This window comes from Anabrus simplex, chromosome 2, assembly GCF_040414725.1.
Source record: "Anabrus simplex isolate iqAnaSimp1 chromosome 2, ASM4041472v1, whole genome shotgun sequence".
Lineage (NCBI taxonomy): Eukaryota > Metazoa > Arthropoda > Insecta > Orthoptera > Tettigoniidae > Anabrus > Anabrus simplex.
This window is the reverse complement of record NC_090266.1, coordinates 1,219,135,735-1,219,160,553: the sequence shown is the minus strand read 5'-3', so window position 1 is coordinate 1,219,160,553 and position 24,819 is coordinate 1,219,135,735. Positions and strand designations below refer to the sequence as shown.

Here is a 24,819-nt window from a genome sequence, read left to right as displayed (position 1 = left end):
TCCCATTTACAATAATAATAATAATAATAATAATAATAATAATAATAATAATAATAATAATAATAATAATAATATTAATAATAATAATTAATATAGTTCCACACAAGGTGTTCATGTAACCGTAAATGACAACCAAAAATTAAAGGAAAACTAGCCAACCCATTAAAAGCTCATTAGACAGCCCCTAAATAATTGTCAAAAATAATGTAAATTACATTATTATTATTATTATTATTATTATTATTATTATTATTATTATTATTATTATTTTTAAAAAGGTGAAAGATGTCAATACAGAGCTAAGAGTTGCAGATCAAAAAATAAAAGCAAATGCATTAAGGAGACATTGAAATTAAAGAAAGTGAAATGTTGTTCTTTGGATCATCAGTCCATAGACCAGTGTGATGCAGCCCTCCACGCCACCCTATCCTGTGCTAACATTTTCATTTCTACGTAACTACTGTATCCTACGTCTACTATAATCTGTTTGTTTTGCTCATATCTTGATCTACCCCTGCTATGTTTACTGCCTTCACTTCCTTCAAAAACTCACTGAACAATTCCTGAGTGTCTTTACATGTGTCCTATCATTTTATCTCTTCTCGTCGGACAAGGAAAAAAATGTAAAATTCAAAATACATTTACATTGATTATAATAATAATTTATTTATTTTATTTACTTTACATTTTATGGTCTACATTGGACCACTCTACTCAATTATACGAAGGATTTCTTGATTTCCTATCAGCCCAATATTTTTTCATTCTGAGAGATGCTGCCTTCCTTTGTTCTGTTGAAAATATCCTCCCATTAGACCTCTTATTGATCTTGGTCTCTAGCCTGGCGCGTGTGTGTCTTGAAAATTATCTTAATTTTTTCTGTTTTTTTTTTTTTTTTTTTTTTTTTTTGAGATCATCTATTGTTAGTTGTAGTTCTTTAATATATCCTCCATAATTTACGTGATCCATTTAATCTTGGTCTTGCTATTCCATAATTTTTCAATTATACTTCTGCTAATTCTGGTGTCAGGTGTTCTCATAAGATGTCCAAAGAATGATATACATTTTTTCCTAATTGTGCTCAATACTGGTTCAATTTTCATGTAAACTGTTTTATTTGATTCTATTTGATTCTATTCTCAATAATAATAATAATAAAAAACTGCAAGTAGAGTTTCAAAAGATTTGCCATCAGCAGAATATGACATAATGGAAAATTACTGGTATAATAGGCAGCCCATTAAATGCTCATTAAGAACCCCTACATAGTTTATGATGATGATGCCAAGGACAGAGTGGAGAGAAGTGAGGACTTCATTAAGATAAGTTCCAAATTTCACTTTTTTAAGGATTTAAACAGAATTTAAAGATAAATGTTTGTACATTTCCAAATATTTGATAGAATCTGATGTTTATAAGACTGAAGAACCGAACAGTTCAAAATGAATAGAAAGGAGAAACAAAGATTATAAGAAATATGCTTACTATTGTTGTGTTTTGGTTTGTGTCTTTATTATCCAGTCATTTGTTGTGTTCCGGTGTTATAGAGCAGGAAGAATGTGAGGGGGACGAGGACGAAGACGACGAGGATGGCGACGGGCGCTACCTCTTCCGTGTGCCGCAGCCGGACCCCGGCATCGACACGTCTCGCGTGGAGGAAATTCCGGCCAAGGAGCCAAAGTTCCATGCCGTTCCGTTAAAGTCTGCATTAAAGAAGAAGAGCACGCCACAAAATACACCCACACAGGAGAGCCGGCCACTTGCTGTGCGCCAGGAGCACCACGCATCTTTCAAGTGAGTTATCAGACGAGTTCACAGGAGTAGTGAACAGCTGATCTTTGCTTCATCTCCTAATTGTTGATAAATAGGCGTGGAAAGAGTATTTCAACAACTATCTGTTATTAATAAAGTGGCCTGGCCAGGTTTGAATCTCTGTAGATTTCAGTAGGACTGTGCTTGGCAACAGACTGAAACTGAATGAATGCCACAAAAACATGGGAAGGTGGTGTTGAATTGTAGATGTACAAAAAATGCTCAGGATAATGTACAGTGCATTTTGCCAATTTAGTATGTATTTATTTTCAAATGAATTCCGGGAAGGCATTCGAATAAATGTACAGAAAACAATTAACTGTTCAGTGCATGAAAGTTGAATGCGAGCATGGCTCATTCTGTCTGTGTCCACCGTACTAGATGGGGGTGAAACCCACTTGTTTGTCAGCTTCAACTGATATACTTCATTGTCCTTCAGCTGGTTTTGAATGACCGTTTGGAAGGAAGTGTACCAGATTTCCCACGTGAAGAGTTGCTGACAGTCTCAGCTACTTTATCATTGTTATTTAGGACTGTACTTTTTAGGATACAAAACTTGTGATATTGCTATAAAGTTCTTGTGAACAAAGAGACTAGCTTACTCGTTGCATGCAGCCTTTTTCCAAACTTAGAATATTGCCCTTCCCAAATTGCAGCAAAATAACCTTGAGTAGAGCAAGGATCTCAAGTTGCTCACTAAACTCGCGTAGTAGTAGTAGTAGTAGTAGTAGTATGGAAGAAACAAACTCTACTGCGCATTATGGTTGAGGCGCTGGTCTTCTCGCCCCAACTTGACAGGTTCGATCCTAGCTCCCTACTGTGGTATTTCGAGGTGCTCATATATCGGCATCGTCTCAGCAGATTTACTGGTATTTAAAGGAACTCCTTTGGGACAACATTCTGGCAACTCTGGATCTAAGAAAACCATCAGAAATAGTTAGTGGGACATAAAAACAATAATATAATTATTATATTATGTGAGAGTTAATAATGTACAACTTATTTTAGGTCTAGTGTAAAATTGAGTGGTATTTTCTTTTTCTTTTTTTTTTAAAGATCCTTTCTAAATCATAGTTTGAAAATATTTATACTCTATTTAAGATTAAAGTAATAAATTTCCTTTAAAATTAGACATCTCCTAGATGCGGACAAATTGTTCCATAAATGAGAGGTTCCACTCACTGACCGCTTACTTGATTTAAATTGGATATTAATGTGGTCCCTGGCGACCATGGCACATTGTAGTGTTATTGTTTTCAGAGTAACTGAGGTGCCAGAATTTTGTTCCACTGGCTTAAATCCACCAATGTGAGGCTGACATATTTAAGCACCTACAAATACCAGGGAACTGAGCCAGAGTGGAACCTACTACTTTGGGCTTGGAAAGCCAATGTTGTCTGAGCTTCTCTCAGTCTGGAAAATTAGAGTAATTCATCAGAAGAGGTTATAGAGATTCATTAAGTTCTGTCTTCAAATTCTGAGAGAAGTTTAAATGTGTACCTGTTTTAACTTTGTTTAAATTGTTCTGATTTGTACAATGGTAGGCACTGAAACTACCTGCAAGTTGAGGTTACACCAATTAACACATCTATAATTATTAGAAGTTTGATTTACCGAGCTCGATAGCTGCAGTCAGTATCCATTATTCGGGAGATAGTAGGTTCGAACCCCACTGTCGGCAGCCCTGAAAATGGTTTTCTGTGGTTTCCCATTTTCACACCAGGCAAATGCTGGGGCTGTACTTTAATTAAGGCCACGCCACTTCCTTCCCTGTCCCATCGTCGCCACAAGACCTATCTGTGTCGGTGCGACGTAAAACAACTAGCAAAAAAAAAAAAAAAAAAAATTGATTTGAAAATGAAAACTTAGTACTGTAAGCTATAAGTTGCTATAATCTGCAGTTACCTGTGTCACTTGACAGGTCGCTTAGCCTCACTCAGTGGGCAGGTCTTCTCTTTATCACACGTCTCGTTAGTTCACTTGCTGATCGTTCTGGTTTATGAATAAGTAGACGGGATTTGTATGCAAATGCATATTTTGTTTGCTGGCATTTAGACCTCCAAAACTGACAAGGAAGTAGTTGTACGGAGAAAATGGGTGAATTATTAAGTTTAATAGTGCATATTTGCATATATTTGAGGTTAATGCACACATTTCAACTTTAGGATTTATTGTGCACGATTGTGCATATTTTAACACGTTTCACAAGCAGTCTTCAAGAAAATTTTGGGAATAACTGACCTTGTTCTAAATGAACATTACAACTGCGGTAAGATTTCAAGGATTAAATCAAGAAGTTAGATACAGATAATTCAGACCACTATCTGATCTGTAGTGAACTATGTATCTCTAGGCCTACGGCAGAGAAAGTGAAATCTGTCTGCAAACGAATAAGGGTAGAAAATCTCCAGGACGAAGAAATTAGACAGAAGTACATGGATATGGTTAGTGAGAAGTTTCGAACACTAGACAGTAAGCAGGTTTAGGATATAGAAAGAGAATGGGTGGCATACAGGGATGCTGCAGTAGAAACAGCAAGGGAATGCCTAGGAACAACTGTGTGTAAAGATAGGAAAAGGCGAACATCTTGGTGGAATGATGAAGCGAGAGCAGCCTGTAAACGTAAAAAGAAGGCTTATCAGAAATGGCTCCAAACAAGGGCCGAGGCAGACAGGGATCTGTACGCAGAGGAAAGAAGCAGAGGGAAACAGATTGTTGTTGAATCCAAAAAGAAGTCGTGGGAAGATTTTGGTAATAACCTGGAAAGGCTACGTCAAGCAGCAGTTAAACCTTTCTGGACAGTAATAAAGAATCTCAGGAAGGGAGGGAAAAAGGAAATGAACAGTGTTTTGAGTAATTCAGGTGAGCTCATAATAGATCCCAGGGAATCACTGGACAGGTGGAGGGAATATTTTGAACATCTTCACAATGTAAAAGTAAATCATCCTGGTGGTGTTGCAAACAGCCAAACTCATGGGGAGGAGGAAAATGATGTTGGTGAAATTATGATTGAGGAAGTGGAAAGGATGGTAAGAAAACTCCATTGTCATAAGGCAGCAGGAATAGATGAAATTAGACCTGAAATGGTGAAGTATAGTGGGAAGGCAGGGATGAAATGGCTTCATAGAGTAGTAAAATTAGCGCAGAGTGTTGGTAAGGTACCTTCAGTAATTGCACCTATCTATAAGCAAAGGGACAGGGAGGATTGCAACAACTATCCAGGTATCTCATTGATTAGTATACCAGGCAAAGTATTCACTGTCATCTTTAAAGGGAGGGTGCGATCAGTCGTTGAGAGGAAGTTCGATGAAAACCAGTGTGGTTTCAGACCACAGAGAGACTGTCAGGATCAGATTTTCAGTATGCGCCAGATAATTGAAAAATGCTACGAGAGGAATAGGCAGTTGTGTTTATGTTTCGTAGATCTAGAGAAAGCATATGACATGGTACCGAGGGAAAAGATGTTCACTATACTGGGGGACTATGGAATTAAAGGTAGATTATTAAAATCATTCAAAGGCGTATATGTTCACAATTGGGCTTCAGTGAGAATTGATGGTAGAATGAGTTTTTGGTTCAGGGTACTTACAGGGGTTAGACAAGGCTGTAATCTTTCACCTTTGCTGTTCGTAGTTTACATGGATCCTCTGCTGAAAGGTATAAACTGGCAAGGAGGGATTCAGTTAGGTGGAAATGTAGTAAGCAGTCTGGCCTATGCTGACGACTTGGTCTTAATGGCAGATTGTGCTGAAAGCCTGCAGTCTAATATTTTGGAACTTGAAAATAGGTGCAATGGGTATGGTATGAAAATTAGCCTTTCGAAGACTAAAGTGATGTCAATAGGTAAGAAATTCAACAGAATTGAATGTCAGATTGGTGATACAGAGCTAGAACAGGTCGATAATTTCAAGTATTTAGGTTGTGTGTTCTCCCAGGATGGTAATATATTAAGTGAGATTGAATCAAGGTGTCGTAAAGCTAATGCATTGAGCTCGCAGTTGCGATCAGCAGTATTCTGTAAGAAGGAAGTCAGCTACCAGACGAAACTATCTTTACATCGGTCTGTTTTCAGACCAACATTGCTTTATGGGAGTGAAAGCTGGGTGGACTCAAAATATGTTATTCATAAGTTAGAAGTAACAGACATGAAAGTAGCGAGAATGATTGCTAGTACAAACAGGCGGGAACAATGGCAGGAGGGCACTCTGAATGAGGCGATAAAGGCTAATTTAGGAGTGAACTTGATGGATGAAGCTGTACGCATAAACCGGGTTCGGTGGTTGGGTCATGTGAGGCAAATGGAGGAGGATAGATTACCTAGGAGAACAATGGACTCTGCTATGGAGGGTAAGAGAAGTAGAGGGAGACCAAGACGACGATGGTTAGACTGAGTTTGTAACGATTTAAAGATCAGAGGCATAGAACTAAATGAGGCCACAGCACTAGCTGCAAATAGAGGTTTGTGGCTACGTTTAGTAAATTCACAGAGCCTTGCAGACTGAACGCTGAAAGGCATAACAGTCTATAATGATGATGTATGTATGTATTTTGACTCTGGTGAAATCAATCAATCAATCAATCAATCAATACTGATCTGCATTTAGGGCAGTCGCCCAGGTGGCAGATTCCCTATCTGTTGCTTTCCTAGCCTTTTCCGAAATTTCCAATTTCTTTGAAATCATTTATTGAACATCTCCCTTGGTAAGTTATTCCAATCCCTAACTCCCCTTCCTATAAATGAATATTTGCCCCAGTTTGTCCTCTTGAATTCCAACTTTATCTTCATATTGTGATCTTTCCTACTTTTATATACGCCATTCAAACCTATTCGTCTACTAATGTCATTCCACGCCATCTCTCCGCTGACAGCTCGGAACATACCACTTAGTCAAGCAGCTCTTCTTCTTTCTCTCAATTCTTCCCAACCCAAACATTGCAACATTTTTGTAACGCTACTCTTTTGTCGGAAATCACCCAGAACAAATCGATCTGCTTGTGTCGAGGTGAACTTCCTGTTCAAGACAGGCTTGTTTGGAACAGTTGGTTAATATTTCTGTGTGTTTGAATACAAAAGACTAATGCTAAAGATCAATTGTCCTACTGAAACACCCCTTCAGGGCAAATTTACAAGACCTAATGTTTCTTTAGTCCTAATCTTTCTTTAGTAGTTACAGATGTTACATGCATTTTATCCTCATGTACTCTAATAATGTGTTATTGTAGAAGTACTCATACTAGGGCCTAATTTATGTAAAAAAATGTATTTAATGTTTTATTTAGATGGTGATGATACAATAGCTTCAGGAATACATTCTGCAATATTTTGTCATTATAGCAGGGTTCTGGAGATTTATTTTGATAAATGTGGGAGCAACAGGTTCTTACGCTCGTAATGAAATACGAGAAAATGGAGGTTCTGCTCAAATAACAACAAGTAAATTTTAATTATCTATGGAACAAGTTTTTCCATTTTAGAATCCTGAAGGATTTAAACCTATAGTGTAGACCCTGTCATATATGACTGCATGTCCACTGTTATCATCTCCACGTATTGCTCAGTGTGAGCATTACTGCTGATGTTAACAAAGATGATGTGGCCTCAAACAACATCCAGTGGCCGTCAGTAAGGAAATGGAGGGATGCATCCCCAAAATCATGAATACCTAATTTGAAACAAATTGGCAACAGGATTTTTCAAGCAAATTAAATCTTGTGTAGTACAGTTTTAATATTTCATCAAATGTGGTGTAATGACTAGTAGATGTTAATGTTCACATCTTTAAACATGCAAAAGTATCTGTACTGTTGTTCAGCCACAGCATTATGTGAAATCTTGATATTAGTTTCTGTGATATTATTTTATTCCTTTCAGTGTTATAATGAAAGCTTTTATTTGTTCCTCAGATATGAGAGGGTCTACATTTAATATGTGTATTTTCTATCCAGTGTTTTGAACATGTAACTGACTTGTGCCTTGTTTGTCTCCTGTGCTTGGCTAGGAAGCCCTCCTCTAGGCCCAGAGTGCGAATAAGGTAAATATTTTTTATATTACCTGTGTGCTCTCTGTGTATACAAATCAGAGGGAATTCTTCATTATTTGTGCACGTGATTTGAGGCATTCCATGTCAATTAAGAAAATATTTTTTAAATACGTATTTACTATTCTTGCTTGAACTCTTCCTAACATGCTCCATATTATAAGTGAAAATAGTCAAAGATCAAGATTTTAAAATTGATATTTGGTCTACTCCAATTTTTAGTGCAGATTTCCATACACAAATGTCTTCCTTGAATACGTGATGATCAGTAGTGAAGGAGTTGTTTACACGAGCTTATGCTCGTAATGCCACTTGTTCAAAGCTGTGAAAAACACGGGTATAAGCTCAGGCATTGTTCTCATTCATATAAAAGGCATGCCACACAAGGTGTGCACAACACAAGCTTGATTACAAGGTTTCCGATTTGAAGTGTGGAAGCACCCAGTGTACAGTCCGGATCAATGACGTGCGATTTTCGTGCGTTCAGCAAGCTGTAACAACGTATCATAGGTGACAATGTACAATGCAATGGCTCCACACACAAGAAGTGGATTTCTATCATCTGGGAATCAAACGATAAGTGTTTGCAGAGACTTTCAAAAGATAGGGGGGAGTAACTGTGTTGTACTGATAATTGTAGTGAATTGAAGTGTATCCTACTATCTGAATGGTCTACTTTGTCGTCATTAGAATATAACAAGGAATCATCATCATCATCATCATCATCATCCATTTACCTTATCCAGCTCCATCTTCCTCTATTCGAACATCATTGTTCCTCCAATATCACCTTTGTCTGGGTCATCCTCATCTGAATATTCCTCTCCAATAATCTCTCTCAGCATGTCAAGTTGTTTTTCCATTAACTGCCTCATACTGAAAATGGGGTCTAGTGGTGTTCTTCCATTTCAAAAGCCATGGCCTCTCACCACTGGCTTCCATGGTTCAAATCCTGGACAAAGCGGAGGCACAACAGATTTTTCTGCTGATACTCCAGTTTTCTCTGTCATTCTTCACTTCAGAAGCACACTCCAATATTATTTCATTTCATCTGTCGGTCATTAATCATTGCCCCAGAGGAGTGTAAGAGGCTTCGGCAGCCTGGACAGTTCTTATCCTCGCCACTAGATGGGGCTTCATTCCATTGCTGACCTGGTCAAATGACTTAAAACAGGTTGTAGATTTCCATTTTCATCACTTCCAACAGTAATTCTCTAAAAATTTGAGAACGAGACAATGTAGATGTTAACAATCCATTATTATTATTGTTATTGTTATTGTTATTATTATTATTATTATTATTGTTGTTGTTGTTGTTATTATTATTATTATTATTATTATTATTATTATTATTATTATTATTATTATTATTATTATTATTATTATTATTATTATTATTATTCGCAAACGGGAAATGTCCCGGTGGCAATGGTCACTTACAGTAATGTAATAATAAAATATGAGATTAGCCTCAATCAACTCTAGACCATGGAGTTTCACTTTTGTAGATGTACATTACTGGGCCGTGGTTGTGGTGCATATTAGAGGAATGTTACAATGATGAGATTATAGTATATTTTACGTATTTTATCAGATACTAATATTTCTGGCTCCCGGAACACAATCAGCCTACCATTGCCTACCTGTTCGCTGATGTCAAGCCAAGTGAGAGCCACCATATCTCTGACTCATTCTCTTCTAGTATTGTTTCTTGTGGTGGACTTCTGACTTTCTTCCTCCTCTAAATCTGTTTTATAATCCGACTTTGTTTTGCTCGACTTTTAATAGAGTTGTGTGTTTAGTAAATTTGAAGTGTTGTTAATTGCAGCACGCGGCCTGTGCGGTTCGGCATCACTCTTCCATGTACTATGGAGAACAAGGAGAACGCACGTCCGTACATCATCCGGGAGGATGTCGACGGTGACAGCGGGGATGGACCTGTTCTTTACAGAGATGAGGACGATGAAGAAAGTACGTATGAGTTGCATGCTTTACTGTCTTAACTACTACTACAAATGGCTAGAAAGGTGTCTGCATTTAGATTGTGATATAATGTTGTAAATCAAATTGTTTGTAGAGGCGATATATTCCTTTTATTTATTTTAATCTTTTCTGTGGTTTAACTTTGCTGAAACGCATAGAATATTTTTGACAAAGCAAGGATGAGAAAGGGCTGGGATTAGGAATGTGAAAACCATCTTCAGGTTTGCTGAATGCAAGTTCCCAAGTGTTGCTGTTCTACAGTGGAGTACACAGAGATGGCATCTTGCTTATTTTATGTCTAATTTTACTTGAGGGACAGGTAATGCAGTCTGTCAGGTGTTTGAGGAAACAAGACATAGCAGGTTGTTAACATCTGTTCGTAGAGTTTTCGACCAAACCGGGAAAGCTGAAGGATTATCCAGATAGTTTGGGATTATTATTATTATTATTATGTTAGGGTGGCTTTGGAACTGACCAGATGGAAAGTGGTGATGCTTCCTATATTTGACATGTTATGAGGTTAAAGTTTGTTATTTTTTAATATTTTGCCATTTAAGGCGTGCCAGTCGTCTGAAGAAAGTTTGTGAGTGTTATTTACATTTTTCTTATTGTGAAACAGAAGTTTACATCATTTCTTGATTCAACAGTTTTTTGTTACCCTGTATATATTTTTGCATACCCCATTTTTTAATGGAACGATGAAGCTCAGCTAGGTATAGATAGATATGGAAGAATTAATCAGCACAGAAGTTATACACATATTTTATGTTCCTTTTCCTTCAATAGCAGCTAGAACGGAAGTAACAATAAACATAAGATCAGTACAGAAATTACATATACATTTTGTAGGTATTTGTTCATTTTGTATCAACTCCAGTGAACTTAGCAACAAAATGACAACTAACCTTAAAGCAACACACAACCTCTCATTACTCACATCATTAGTTCTGAGATCTTTAATTTCATCCTGAGTTATCCTTTACATATGACCGTCACTGTGACAGTTATAAACACCAGAAAATTCCTTGTCAGTATTGTGGTAAACAGTACAAAGGACTTAAAATTCATATTAGCAGAGCCCATCCAGAAGAATATTGTGAATCCCTTGTAAATACGACCCCTTTGACTCCTACACCTGACCTAAATGTTGACTTGGAAGATGTTGACTCATCTTTATCATCTTCCCATTTACAAGAACCTGATGGACGCGGAGGGACGTAAATAATACATATAAGGGGGGGGGGGGGGAGAATGAGGAAATGGCTGAATGTATTTCAGCAAGAGTTGACCGACTGAGACTTGAACGAATACGTCTCGAAATATGCGACGTTTTTAGCTATGGCTACAGATCTTTTACCTGGTCCGAAAAATGCAGTAAGTAAATATATTGTTTAAAAATAACAATCACCAATATAAAACTAGCAGTAATCCACAAAGAGCTTCCAAAAACAGAGGGAAAAATTTTATTATGACCTCGCACAATTTCAGTACTTTTATCAATGAAGGAAAGCTGTCAGGAAGATTTTACGCTGAACGAAAACATGCAATACTAAAACAAGGAATAATCTTGCCAAACAAATTTAAAATAAAATAACATACACACATACATTATCATTATAGACTGTTATGCCTTTCAGCGTTCAGTCTGCAAGCCTCTGTAAATTTACTAAACGTCGCCACAATCCTCGATTTGCAACTAGTGTTGTGGCCTCGTTTAGTTCTATACCCCTTATTTTTAAATCGTTAGAAATAGAGTCTAACCATCGTCGTCTTGGTCTCCCTCTACTTCTCTTACCCTCCATAGCAGAGTCCATTATTGTCCTAGGTAACCTATCCTCCTCCATTCGCCTCACATGACCCCACCACCAAAGCCAGTGTATGCGTACAGCTTCATCCATCGAGTTCATTCCTAAATTAGCCTTTATCTCCTCATTCTGAGTACTCTCCTGCCATTTTCCCACCTGTTTGTACCAGCAATCATTCTTGCTACTTTCATGTCTGTTACTTCTAATTTATGAATAAGATATCCTGAGTCCACCCAACTTTCGCTCCCGTAAAGCAAAGTTGGTCTGAAAACAGACCGATGTAAAGATAGTTTCGTCTGGGAGCTGACTTCCTTCTTACAGAATACTGCTGATCGCAACTGCGAGCTCACTGCATTAGCTTTACTACACCTTGATTCGATCTCACTTAATATATTACCATCCTGGGAGGACACACAATCTAAATACTTGAAATTATCGACCTGTTCTAGCTCTGTATCACCAATCTGACATTCAATTCAGTTGAATATCTTACGTACTGACATCAATTTAGTCTTCGAAAGGCTAATTTTCATACCGTACTCATTGCACCTATTTTCAAGTTCCAAAATATTAGACTGCAGGCTTTCGGCACAGTCTGCCATTAAGACCAAGTCGTCAGCATAGGCCAAACTGCTTACTACATTTCCACCTAACTGAATCCCTCCCTACCATTTTATACCTTTCAGCAGATGATCCATGTAAACTACGAACAGCAAAGGTGAAAGATTACAGCCCTGTCTAACCCCTGTAAGTACCCTGAACCAAGAACTCATTCTACCATCAATTCTCACTGAAGCCCAATTGTCAACATAAATGCCTTTGATTGATTTTAATAATCTACCTTTAATTCCATAGTCCCCCAGTATAGTGAACATCTTTTCCCTCGGTACCATGTCATATGCTTTCTCTAGATCTACGAAACATAAACACAACTGCCTATTCCTCTCGTAGCATTTTTCAATTATCTGGCGCATACTGAAAATCTGATCCTGACAGTCTCTCTGTGGTCTGAAACCACACTGGTTTTCATCGAACTTCCTCTCAACGACTGATCGCACCCTCCCTTTAAAGATGACAGTGAATACTTTGCCTGGTATACTAATCAATGAGATACCTGGATAGTTGTTGCAATCCTCCCTGTCCCTTTGCTTATAGATAGGTGCAATTACTGAAGGTACCTTACCAACACTCTGCGCTAATTTTACTACTCTATGAAGCCATTTCATCCCTGCCTTCCCACTATACTTCACCATTTCAGGTCTAATTTCATCTATTCCTGCTGCCTTATGACAATGGAGTTTTCTTACCATCCTTTCCACTTCCTCAATCATAATTTCACCAACATCATTTTCCTCCTCCCCATGAGCTTGGCTGTTTGCAGCACCACCAGGATGATTTCCTTTTACATTGAGAAGATGTTCAAAATATTCCCTCCACCTGTCCAGTGATTCCCTGGGATCTATTATGAGTTCACCTGAATTACTCAAAACACTGTTCATTTCCTTTTTCCCTCCCTTCCTGAGATTCTTCATTACTGTCCAGAAAGGTTTCCCTGCTGCTTGACGTAGCCTTTCCAGGTTATTACCAAAAGCTTCCCATGACTTCTTTTTGGATTCAACAACTATTTGTTTCGCTCTGTTTCTTTCATCTGTGTACAAATCCCTGTCTGCCTCGGCCCTTGTTTGGAGCCATTTCTGATAAGCCTTCTTTTTACGTTTACAGGCTGCTCTCACTTCATCATTCCACCAAGATGTTCGCCTTTTCCCATCTTTATACACAGTTGTTCCTAGGCATTCCCTTGCTGTTTCTACTACAGCATCCCTGTATGCCACCCATTCACTTTCTATATCCTGAACCGGCTTACTGTCTAGTGTTCGAAACTTCTCACTAATCATATCCGTGTACTTCTGTCTAATTTCCTCGTCCTGGAGATTTTCTACCCTTATTCGTTCGCAGACAGATTTCACTTTCCCTACCTTAGGCCTAGAGATACTTAGTTCACTACAGATCAGATAGTGGTCTGTATCATCGAAAAATCCGCAAAAAACTTGTACATTCCTAACAGATTTCCTGAATTCAAAGTCTGTTAAGATATAGTCTGTTATGGATCTGGTACCCCTAGCGTCCCATGTGTAGCGGTGAATAGCCTTATGCTTGAACAATGTATTCGTAACAGCTAAACCCATACTAGCACAGAAGTCCAGCAAACGCTTCCCATTCCCATTCCCATTAGATGTTCAAAAGTTTGGTTCTGATTGAATATCAGCACCTTATTGAAGGATGCACCGAGATATTTAACATCATCATCATCATCATCATCATCACTGATACTTATGATATTACCACAGATTGTTCAGTGATAAAATAAAAATAAATTTGGGACCGCTAATTCTCGTTTGAGAGAAATGTATGACCTGACTAGCAATGACGATGTCGATAATGTTATAGATCGAGTCTCTTCAGTCATAAGAAAGATGTCGATAGACACTAGCCACGGGCCACATAATACGACACATGATAGCACACATAGCTAGACTGATGTTGAATATGTGCTTAAAACTGCTAGAACAGTTCTTATATTCAAAGGAGGGGATGAGACAGATATTTCAAATTGGAGACCAATCACCAACTGTTCTGTCGTCCGGAGGGTTATAGCGAAAACATTAGATTGCATCATAAGGGAATACGTTTTCTTAAACCATTGACAAAGGGAATTTGTTATGACACGTTGAACTTTTATTAACATAAATATGATCGATGGTATTCTCCATACAGCTGCTACATGCAATTCCTCTGCATGCATATTGTTTTTAGATGTCAGTAAAGCCTTTGACAGCATTGGGCATGACGACCATTGTGCATTCCCAGTTGCCTCAGTCCCTCAAACTTCTACTAATGAAGAATAAAACACAGATACAAACACATGCAGGCCGTACTGAGGAAATAAATACCAAATGCGGAGTGATGCAAGGAGATCAGTATCACCTTTTTTTATTTAACTGGGGTATTAACCACATAATTAATGACATCACTGAACAATCTGTGGTAATATCACAAGTATCGGTGATGATGATGATGATGAAGTTAAATATCTGGGTGCATCCTTCAATAAGGTGCTGATATTCAATCAGAACCAAACTTTTGAACATCTAAGAAGAAATTTAGACAAGCTTGCTGCCTCCCATTTGCTGCAACCACGAATGTTATAAATCCGTTCATAGGCGCCACTTATCAATCAGCACCTATAGAGAAAATTCCCAAGATTTTTTAAATAAAAGCATACAGTCTAATTAAGAGTGTGGTGAAGAAAATTCTTCAGCTACCAAATGACACACCTAACAGTATGTTGTATGCAAGCAGTAAATATAAAGGCTTGTCTATACTTTGTGCAATGTCGGAAGCATATCTCCAACAATTAAACATCAACCGCAAGCTTGAAGTAGTGAATGATCCTCATATAAGTGCTGTCAGAGATTATAACGCCATCAGTAATCGTTGATTTTCGGGGCTGCAGATAAGTACTGACGACAGAGTGTTAAGAAGATCAGAGAAACTCTATGGCTAAAGGAATTTCATGCTTGGAGTAACTACCCGCACAGAGGGAGAGGGGGGAAGTACCATCTGCCAACTCATGGGTGATGAAATACTCGGAATGGAGAGACATGCACTCCAGTGCGCACTCTACGAACACAGGCTACTGCAGGCACTGCAGTATGAAACCCTGTGCTAGGAAGCTACTCTCGGGGAGCGACATAACACCGTGAGATCTTTATTAGCAAGCAGTCTCGAACAAGAAAGCCTTGAGGTTCGTGAAGAAGTCCATTTGTAGCAGAAGGAGGAAGTAACCACCATCCATTGGAGACAAAACAAAGCAGAAATCATTGACCCTACGATAAGGTTTGAAAACTCTGTTTCCCAGCCAGATGACGCAGATAAAGAAAAACAGGATATATATATCTGCCAACAATACCCTACTTTTAGAGAACCTACAGCGTCAGGAACATACGAGTCAGAGGACTGCTTCTCAGTGCTAGAGTGACCATCCCCAGAAATGTTGTCGAATGGCAGCAGTCGTACAGACTGGGCAGAAATGTTCAAGACAAAATTGTTACGATCATAAAATTCTCAGTGGCAATAATGCGGAACCATTTGTACAGAAAATATATTATTTAATTTCCTCCTGACAGCATAAATGAGTTCATATTCATCAGTACATTTATATTTCTTTTCAAAACCAACAATTCAGTTGTTGTTTTTTCTCAAATAACTTGTGAGATATTCGGTGTCCTTTGGAAAAAACGTGTTGGTGTCAGGAGCCCGCCAGATGGCCCTGACCGTTAAGGCGTCTGGTTCGAGTCCTGTTGGTTAAACAAATTTTCACCATCAGAATCGGCAGGGTAGGAAAAATGGTGGTATACAATTTCTAATCACTAGATTGCTTGCCAAAAGCCTGGATTCAGTTCCAAACTTCTCCACAGTGCTCATATGGCGCTGTTGATGGTCATATGTCGAATGGGTACATAAAGCCTGGAGCAAAACCCTTGGTGCTACTTGACAGGAGTAGGCTATGTGCCCGCACTGGCTTTCACCCTCTCCCTTCCTTCTATCATATACCACATCATTCATTTCATTTCATTTCATTAACTCCTCTGATGAGGTTGACATCAGGAAGGGCACTTTACAAAGGAAATTTAATGTCCTATTCAATATGTTCACATCTCCATCATTAGATGGAGTAATAATCAACTCATTTGAGATATCTGCAGTGAAAAAGGGCCAAAGTTATTTACGTAATTGATGCTAAAAAATGTGTTAAAACATACCGAAGACAAGAATGAAAACAGATGAGACATGACGGAAACAAACAGTAAGTGATTATGGCGAGGTTGTGGACCTCGTAGTCTAAAACTGCAGTGTGTTATAATTAAAAATCAGGATGAGATCTCTGTGCTAAAAATTCACTATGACAATCAGTCTCCATTGAATCACCATCACAAATAGTTAAGAGTGGAGCGAGAAACTTGAGAAACTAAGTTTGAGAGGAAACATGTGCCAGGTAAAATGTGTGTGTGACACATAGTAGAAAACCGCCAGTGAAGTTCAGATCTGTAATGGAAAAAATGAGGTTGTATAAGAAACTTGGGCTGATAAGTGAAAAATAAGTGTGACAAAAACTTTTAAATTTACTTATTAAGTAGTTGAATACCTGTCGGCAAAAATGTTGTAACCCTCAAAATGCAACTTTGTCCATTGATACGATGTTTCTGCACCTGCATGATCCGTGGCAAAATTTAAACAAAAGAAAAAAGACGCTTAACGTTCAACTTTGCCAACATAACTTCCTACATGCCTCACTCTGACCGCATACATCGTTTATGCACGGAAACCCAGCATATTAGAAAAGCGAGGGTTACAACGTTTTGCCAACAGGTATTCAGTTGTCCTCTCGAAACGGCCTGACTTTCTCAAATTTAATGGTCCTGTTCTTACTGATAGTGTCTATCGTTGGCTTAGCTGTGTTTGCGAGGATGGGAGGAGGGAAGGGAAGGGGGTGCAGGGCTGGTGGGGGGAGTGGTGGTGAGTTGGAGAGATGAATGCGGCGTTTGTTTTTATTATAGAAGTTCTGACAAATAAATGGAATGAATGTTTCAAGTAGAATATTCTTTTTTCATTGATTTCATTTAAATTATGAGAGGGGTTCATAAACTGATCTAAATCGATGTGGATGTTCTCGAGAACGTTGAGCAAGGTGCCTTTCTGCTCATAATGCAAAATCTTACGACCTTTGACCAAAATATGGCTTCCGATTGAGATGGCTAAAAATAAATTGAGGAAACTCAATCGTTAGATTACTTACTATATTGCCCTCCCGGGCTAGCATAGCAAGTGGAGATGCAATTCTCCCCTAGTATGTCGGCACTGCATTGTTCTTATCGTATGTATGGCTTGCAGTGGTGTCGCTACCGGCGTACTAGCCGGCCAGTGTCTTGGAAAAGGTGCGGTATCCAACTGATGAGCCCATGCTGCACTCGGGGTGAAACACTGGTAATCTTTGACGATTGAGTTTCCTGAAATTTATTATCTTAAGATCTTTATCTATTGATGTCTGTTCATGACTGGATTCTTTATGATGCTCACTCATAACTGAAAAACGATTATATTTGAGAGCGTCGCGATGTTCAGCGTATCTTATGACAAAATTGGGGCCTGTTTGATCTACATAGCTGGAATTACAGGATTGGCATTCTAATTTGTAATCTCTGGAGGTCAAGTATCTATTATTATTGTTCTTATCATTATTGTTGACAGTGTGCAGATTGAAAATAAGTCTGACTTTTAGAACCTCCCACACCAACTCTATTTTAATGTTGTGTTGTTTAAAGACATTAGATATTTGGTAAATGCTACTACTATTGAATGTGAAAGTGGAATACTTCTCTTTAGGAGTGGAATCTTTTTCTAGGATTGTCTTGGTCCGCTCTTTATATCTAATGGTGAAGGTTCTACTGAAACCGTTGTATTCTGCAATATTGTAAATGGGAACAGTTAATGCTCTGAGTACCATGCTATTTTAAGCTCCTTTCTTATGGATGTCTGGGTGCAGAGAAGTTTGTTGGATGGTATTGATGGTGTGGGTGGGTTTGCTGTATGTATTAAAGGATAAAGTCAAAAGCAATAACGTAATAATAACAAAAGCTGACAAAGGGAACACTACCGTAATCATGGATAAAAGTTACTATATCAATAAACATTTTTTTACAGAAAACAACTTCATAACCTCCAAAAAAGATCCAACTTATGAAATACAAGGAGACCTGAAACCATTTTTAAGAACATTTCATTTTTGTTTAATGACCTTGAAATATCCAAAATGATTATCATGAATCTGAAGCTTTCTACAGCAAAAATGTGACCCAAGATCCATAAAGCTGACATCCCCATAAGACCCATTATCAGTTTTAAAAATAGTCCGACTTATAAAATATTTCAGTTCATTCACAAATTCCTTATATCATACTATCATTTTCAAGCCAATATGTCAGTGAAAAATTCCATAGATTTTTGCAATAGAATTAAATACTTTAATTTATCCAAACAACACACATGTATGCTAATGTGCATAATGCCTGTTAACAACACTGTACAATTGATTAAGAACAATCTTTCCAAATTCAGCAAATTACGTAGAGGCAAAGTAGATGAATTTATTCAGATTCTGAAATTTACATTTGAATAACATTATCTTCACTTTCAATAATGTCATTTACCAAGAGATGGGTCTTCCCATAGGGTCACCAGTTTCAGGGATCCTAGCTGATATTTACATCGATAATTTAGAACATTCATTGGCAAGATTAATGGCATTCAACATTGGGCACGCTATGTAGATGACATGTTTGTTATTGTAGACTCCCGTATTACTAACAGCAGTCCAGTACTTGAACTTCTCAACTCCATTGATCCACTTATAAAATTCACCGTGGAGTCATGTCCTTAATTACCTGGACTTAATAATTATGTGCAACTGTAACAACACTTTATCCGTGAATATATACAGAAAACCCACCCACACCATCAATACATCCAACAATTTTCTCTGCACCCAGACATACATAAAGAAAGCAACTTACAATAGCATGGTACTCAGAGCATTAACTGTTCCTTTATCTCGCAAGAGTTATAAAAAAAGAAAACACTATTTACAATATAGCAGAATACAACGGTTCCAGTAGATCCTTCATCAATAGAATCGTCAATTACCAGGCAAGTTGGCCATGCGGTTAGGGACGTGCAGCTGTGAGCTTGCATCCGGGAGATAGTGGGTTCGAACCCCACTGTTGGCAGCCCTGAAGATGGTTTTCTGCGGTTTCCCTTTTTCACACCAGGCAAATGTTGGGGCTGTACCGTAATTCAGGCCACGGTCGCTTCCTTCCCATTCCAAGGCCTTTCCTTCCCATCGTCGCCATAAGACCTATCTGTGTCGGTGCAACGTAAAACATCTTGTAAAAGAAAAAAAGAAAAAATTATCAATAGATACAAGAGCAGACCCGGGACTACCCTAGAAAAAGATTCTGCTCCTAAAGAGAAGTATTCCACTTTCACATTCAATAGTAGTAGCATTTAACAAATTTCTACAACACAACATTAAAATAGCATTTAGAACCTCCCACATCAACTCCAGAGTTTACAAATTAGAATGCCAATCCTGTAATTCCAGCTATGTACGTCAAACAGGCCGTAATTTTGTCATAAGATACGCTGAACATCGCAATGCTCTCAAATATAATCATTTTTCTGTTATGAGTGAGCATCATAAAGAATCCAGTCACGAATAGACATCAATAGATAAAAATCTTAAGATCTTGCATTATGAGCAGAAAGGCACCTTGCTCAACGTTCTCGAGAGCATCCACATCAATATGAAATCAATGAAAAAAGAACATTCTACTTGAAACATTCATTCCATATTTTTGTCACAACTTCTATAATAAAAACAAACTCCGCCTCCATCTCTCCCAGTCACCACCACTCCCCCCTCCAGTCCTGCACCCCCGTACCCTTCCCCTTTCACTCCTCCCATCCTCTCAAACACAGCTGAGCCAACAATAGACACAATCGGTAAGAACGGGACCACTAAATTTGAGAAAGTCAGGCTGTTTTGAGAGGACAACCACTTAATAAGTAAGTTTAAAAGTTTTCTTCACACTTATTTTTCACTTATTAACCCAAGTTTCTCATACAACCTCATTTTTTGAACATCATTGGTGGTTTCCACTATGTGTCACACACATTTTACCTGGCACATGTTTCCTCTCAAACTTAGTTTCCCAAGTTTCTTGCTCCCCTCTTAACTATTTGTGATGGTGATTCAACAGAGACAGATTGTCATTGTGAATTCTTAGCATCTTGTTTTTTTAATTATAACACATTGCAGTTTTAGACTAAGTTCACAACGTCGCCATAGTCGCTTATTGTTTGTTTCCGTCATGTCTCATTTGTTTTCATTCATGTATTCATTAAGTTTTAACATATTTTTAGCATCAATTATGTAAATAACTTCACCCATTTTTCACTGCAGATGTCTTAAATGTGTTGTTTACACTAGCCAACATGATTTTCCGGTAAAATAGAAAATGTGTAATTCTTATGGAAATCGCTGCCCTGATTCCGAAAAGGGTGCTATTTTTTTCCTATCACGTCTAGTTTTGACGCGATTCGGTATTTTAATATCTGCATGAATTCGTAAGATGTAATGTTGAGAGATGTTCTCGCGCAACATTTTTTAGAATAAAGTTTTGTGATTTGATTTGTTATTGTTCGCATTTTATTATAGGTTTATTGCTGTCTAAATGTTCATTTTGTAGTTGGGGGTTTCCTGGTAAATTCATAACAGTCTCCCCCAGATACGCAATAGACCGCGAGGTATGCAGGATTGAAGATAAGACAGTTGAGCATTTGTCTTTCATCTTAGACCACTTGAGTAAACAGACATTTTAAAAGCCCCAGCCCTTATGCAACGTTTATGATGGACTGATAAAGCAGTTTCCTTGAGACGGGCTCCAAGAAGAACCGGTACGCGTTTAGTGCGTCTTTTAAAATTCACATTCATTTAATTGTAGGCCTACCGTGTGCGTGAGATTTAATGTAATTTAATTTCAAATTGATCACTAATAAGTGAAGTTCTAGTGTTTTAACACCATCATGGCTAGTGTTTCAGGGGTGCACAGAAGACAGTGTAAACAAAGTCCTCAAAAGTTTTGTTACATTTGTGGAGTTTATGTGCTTGATTCCAAGGTGCGTCAAATAGACTCGGGGATCAAGACAAATCTTTCGCACCTCATATTGCATGCAATACCTGTGTCGAGGGACTACATTACTGGTATGAGGGTAAACGAAACTCAGTGCCGTTTGCTGTACCCATGCAATGGCGAGAGCAAAAGAACCATCATGACGACTGCTATTTTTGTATGACCCATGTTGTCAGTTACAATAAGAAAAGTAAAAACAAAATTAAATATCCGAATCTCAAATCGGTTCCTCGACCAGTTCCTCATGGACCTGACTTACCTGTACCTACTCCACCTACTCACTTGAGTGAGGAAAGTAGCAGTTCATTGCAATCTGACGATGAAGAAATAGATTTCGAGCCACATCAATATGACACACCTTCAGACAAATTCACGCAATCCAAATTGAATGATCTGATAAGAGACTTAGAGCTAACCAAAGAAAAAAATTAATTACTTGGTTCAAGATTGCTCAAAAAGAATTCCGAAAGTATTATACTCAAGAAGATGAACTTGTATTTTGTACGGATGTTTCATATCTTCTACATCAATTGGGAGAGAAAGAGTGTGATCCTAGTAACTGGCGTGTTTTTATTGACTCTTCCAAAAGAAGTTTAAAGGCTGTATTGCTTCATAATACAAATGTTCTGCCATCCGTACCACTTGCACACTCCACAAAAATGTCTGAAACATGCGAGACCTTAAAGTTGGTGCTTGAAAAAATTAAATATCACGAGCATGGGTGGCAACTTTGCGGTGATTTGAAGTTCATTGGATTGTTGCTGGGACAACAAAAAGGCTATACAGAATTTCCCTGTTTCCTATGCAAATGGGATAGCAGGGATAAACATTGGGATACAGTGAATTGGCCAGAAAAGAAACAGCTACAACCAGAATCCAAAAATGTCTTGAATGTAAGTTTTATTGACCATAAAAAAATTCTACTTCCACAAATGCATATCAAATTAGGATTGATGAAACAGTATGTCAAGGCATTAGATAAAAGTAGCCTATGCTTCTTCCAGTATTTATCCACTAAATTTCCCTCATTATCAGATGCAAAAATCAAAGAAGGCATATTTGATGGACTGCAGATTCATAAACTGATGAAGGATAAAAATTTCATAGACACAATGCCCAAAATTGAGAAAGAGGCATGGAACGCATTCAAAGATGTAGTGACTAAATTCCTTGGCAACATTAAGGAACCTCAATACAAATAAATTGTAAGGAAAATGTTGGTAAAGTTTAAGGAACTCGGTTGTAATATGAGCCTTAAGCTTCATTTCTTAGCTTCGCATCTGGATTATTTCCCACCAAATTTAGGAGTTGTCAGTGAAGAACAAGGTGAAAGGTTTCACCACGATCTGAAAGATGCAGAACGACGCTATCAGGGATGTTGGGATGTGAATATGATGGCCGATTACTGTTGGTCGATTGCACGAGACGACCTTTTTAGAGATCGTTCCAGAACTTCAAAAACCCGGAAATTCCACGGAAAATGGAAAAAGACGGAGGTGTGAATCTAACCTGCACATAATGTAAGTAACAAAACTATGTATGTTTAACCATGTAATTTTTATTCAAGGTACGGTTATATTAATTTAAAAGCAACTGTACAGCCAAAACTAAATAGGCGCTTTATGCTTCAGTTTCACAAATTTCAATATACATTAAAAATATAATACAAACCATCTACTTGCTTACAAAGCAGCATTTATGTGTATTTAATGCATGCAAAATATGATTACGTTTTGCAAGCTGAAATTTACATTAATATATCAAATTTAATCAATACTAAGTATCAACAATTTTACGTAAGAATATAATAACATTTTGTAAAATTGCCACTAAACCAGACGTGATACGCCAAAACTATTTTTTTTCTCGAATTCTGCATTAAGAAATTCATAAAACCTACCTATTTTCCTTTTTACCACACAAAAAAGGTTTTTTTTTTTTTTGCAGGCTAGTGTTATTACTACATCTAATGATGGAAATGTGTGTGTATATATATATATATATATATATATAATTGTTTTAATCCCATCATGACCGAGCTCGATAGCTGCAGTCGCTTAAGTGCGGCCAGTATCCAGTAATCCGGAGATAGTGGGTTCGAGCCCCATTGTTGGCAGCCCTGAAGATGGTTTTTCATGGTTTCCCATTTTTACACCTTAATTAAGGCCACGGCCGCTTCCTTCCATTTCCTAGGCCTTTCCTATCCCATCGTCGCCAAAGACATATCTGTGTCGGTGTGACGTAAAACAAATAGCAAAAAAAAAAAATAAATATATATATCCATCATGTCTCTTGTTTTTCTTTCTTTTCTTCATTATGTTATAACACATTTTTAGCATCTATAATGTAAATAACTTTAACCATTTTTTCACTGAAGATGGCTCAAACGAGTTGAAACATGTTTGACTATTATTACTCCATCTAATGATGGAGATGTGAATGTATTGAATAGGGCATTAAATTTCCTTTGTAAAGGGAAAACCGTCAATACGGAATGATTCCAATATCTTGTAATCAGGAAGAGCATGCAATCATAGAAACTCGCTTTGAAGTTTCTAGTACTATCTTGCTCCAAGCAAATAGCAGGTTACAGGTGGTAGAGAAGTAACATGAAATTAACCTTTCATTGCAGCCTAACTGAAGTTTATGAGTCAAGGAACTTTAAATATCACTCGAGATAATCGATAGACAAGAAACAAAAGAATGTTGTCGGGACGCGGTAGCTTGACGCTGTGCCACTATTAGGCTCAATTTTCAGTCTAGAAGCCTACCAGAGGATAAAGAAATAAAGCGTCTCTCAGAGCAACGTTGGCAAGTTTCGTTCATTTTTTGAAGATCGCTCACACTAAGAGAGCAAAATAATTTTAACTTTTTTTTTTAAAATTGTGGCAAATAAAATGTCTGTGTATAAAAATTCCTTGTATTTAACTATTGCATTCTTATTTCTCTCTTTATTTTTTGTGAAAAAGTGTGTTTAATTTGAAAAAAGGTGATAGAAATTATCATTCTCTTTTATCAATCTTGTGTAACCTGTTTGTGTATTCTAAGCTGTTACCTGTATCATCTCTACTCCAATTTTATCTATTTCCACAGTTTTTCCTCTTTGATCTTTGTAAGTACCTGCAGTGCTTTTGTCAACATTTTTATTAAGTACATTTAAATATTATTAGGTCGACTGGCTGCCAAAATCGCCCGTAAAGATAGTCTGGCTCTCAAACTTGCACTCCGCCCAACTCGTCAAGAGTTACTGGCAAGAAACATAATTCATGAAGAGAGTGAGAACGAACGCATGGAAACCAAAGAAGCTATTGGCGCAAGGCTCATCAGGTAAGGTTGTTACTCTGCTTCATTGATCTAGCGACTGTTCTTTAA

General features: G+C 37.7%; 1 protein-coding gene across 4 annotated transcripts in view; it reads left to right on the top strand.

Moving 5' to 3' along the window:
* The window catches only part of LOC136864808 (phosphatase and actin regulator 2), a 1,136,936-nt gene that overhangs the window by 1,036,308 nt on the left and 75,809 nt on the right, over positions 1-24,819 (top strand). For all 4 annotated transcript variants that reach the window (XM_067142230.2, XM_067142231.2, XM_067142232.2 and 1 more), the window contains 3 exons: positions 1,548-1,794; positions 9,679-9,821; positions 24,618-24,774. In XM_067142230.2, coding sequence (XP_066998331.2) covers positions 1,548-1,794; positions 9,679-9,821; positions 24,618-24,774 — 547 coding nt within the window. The remainder of the gene's footprint in view (positions 1-1,547; positions 1,795-9,678; positions 9,822-24,617; positions 24,775-24,819) is intronic.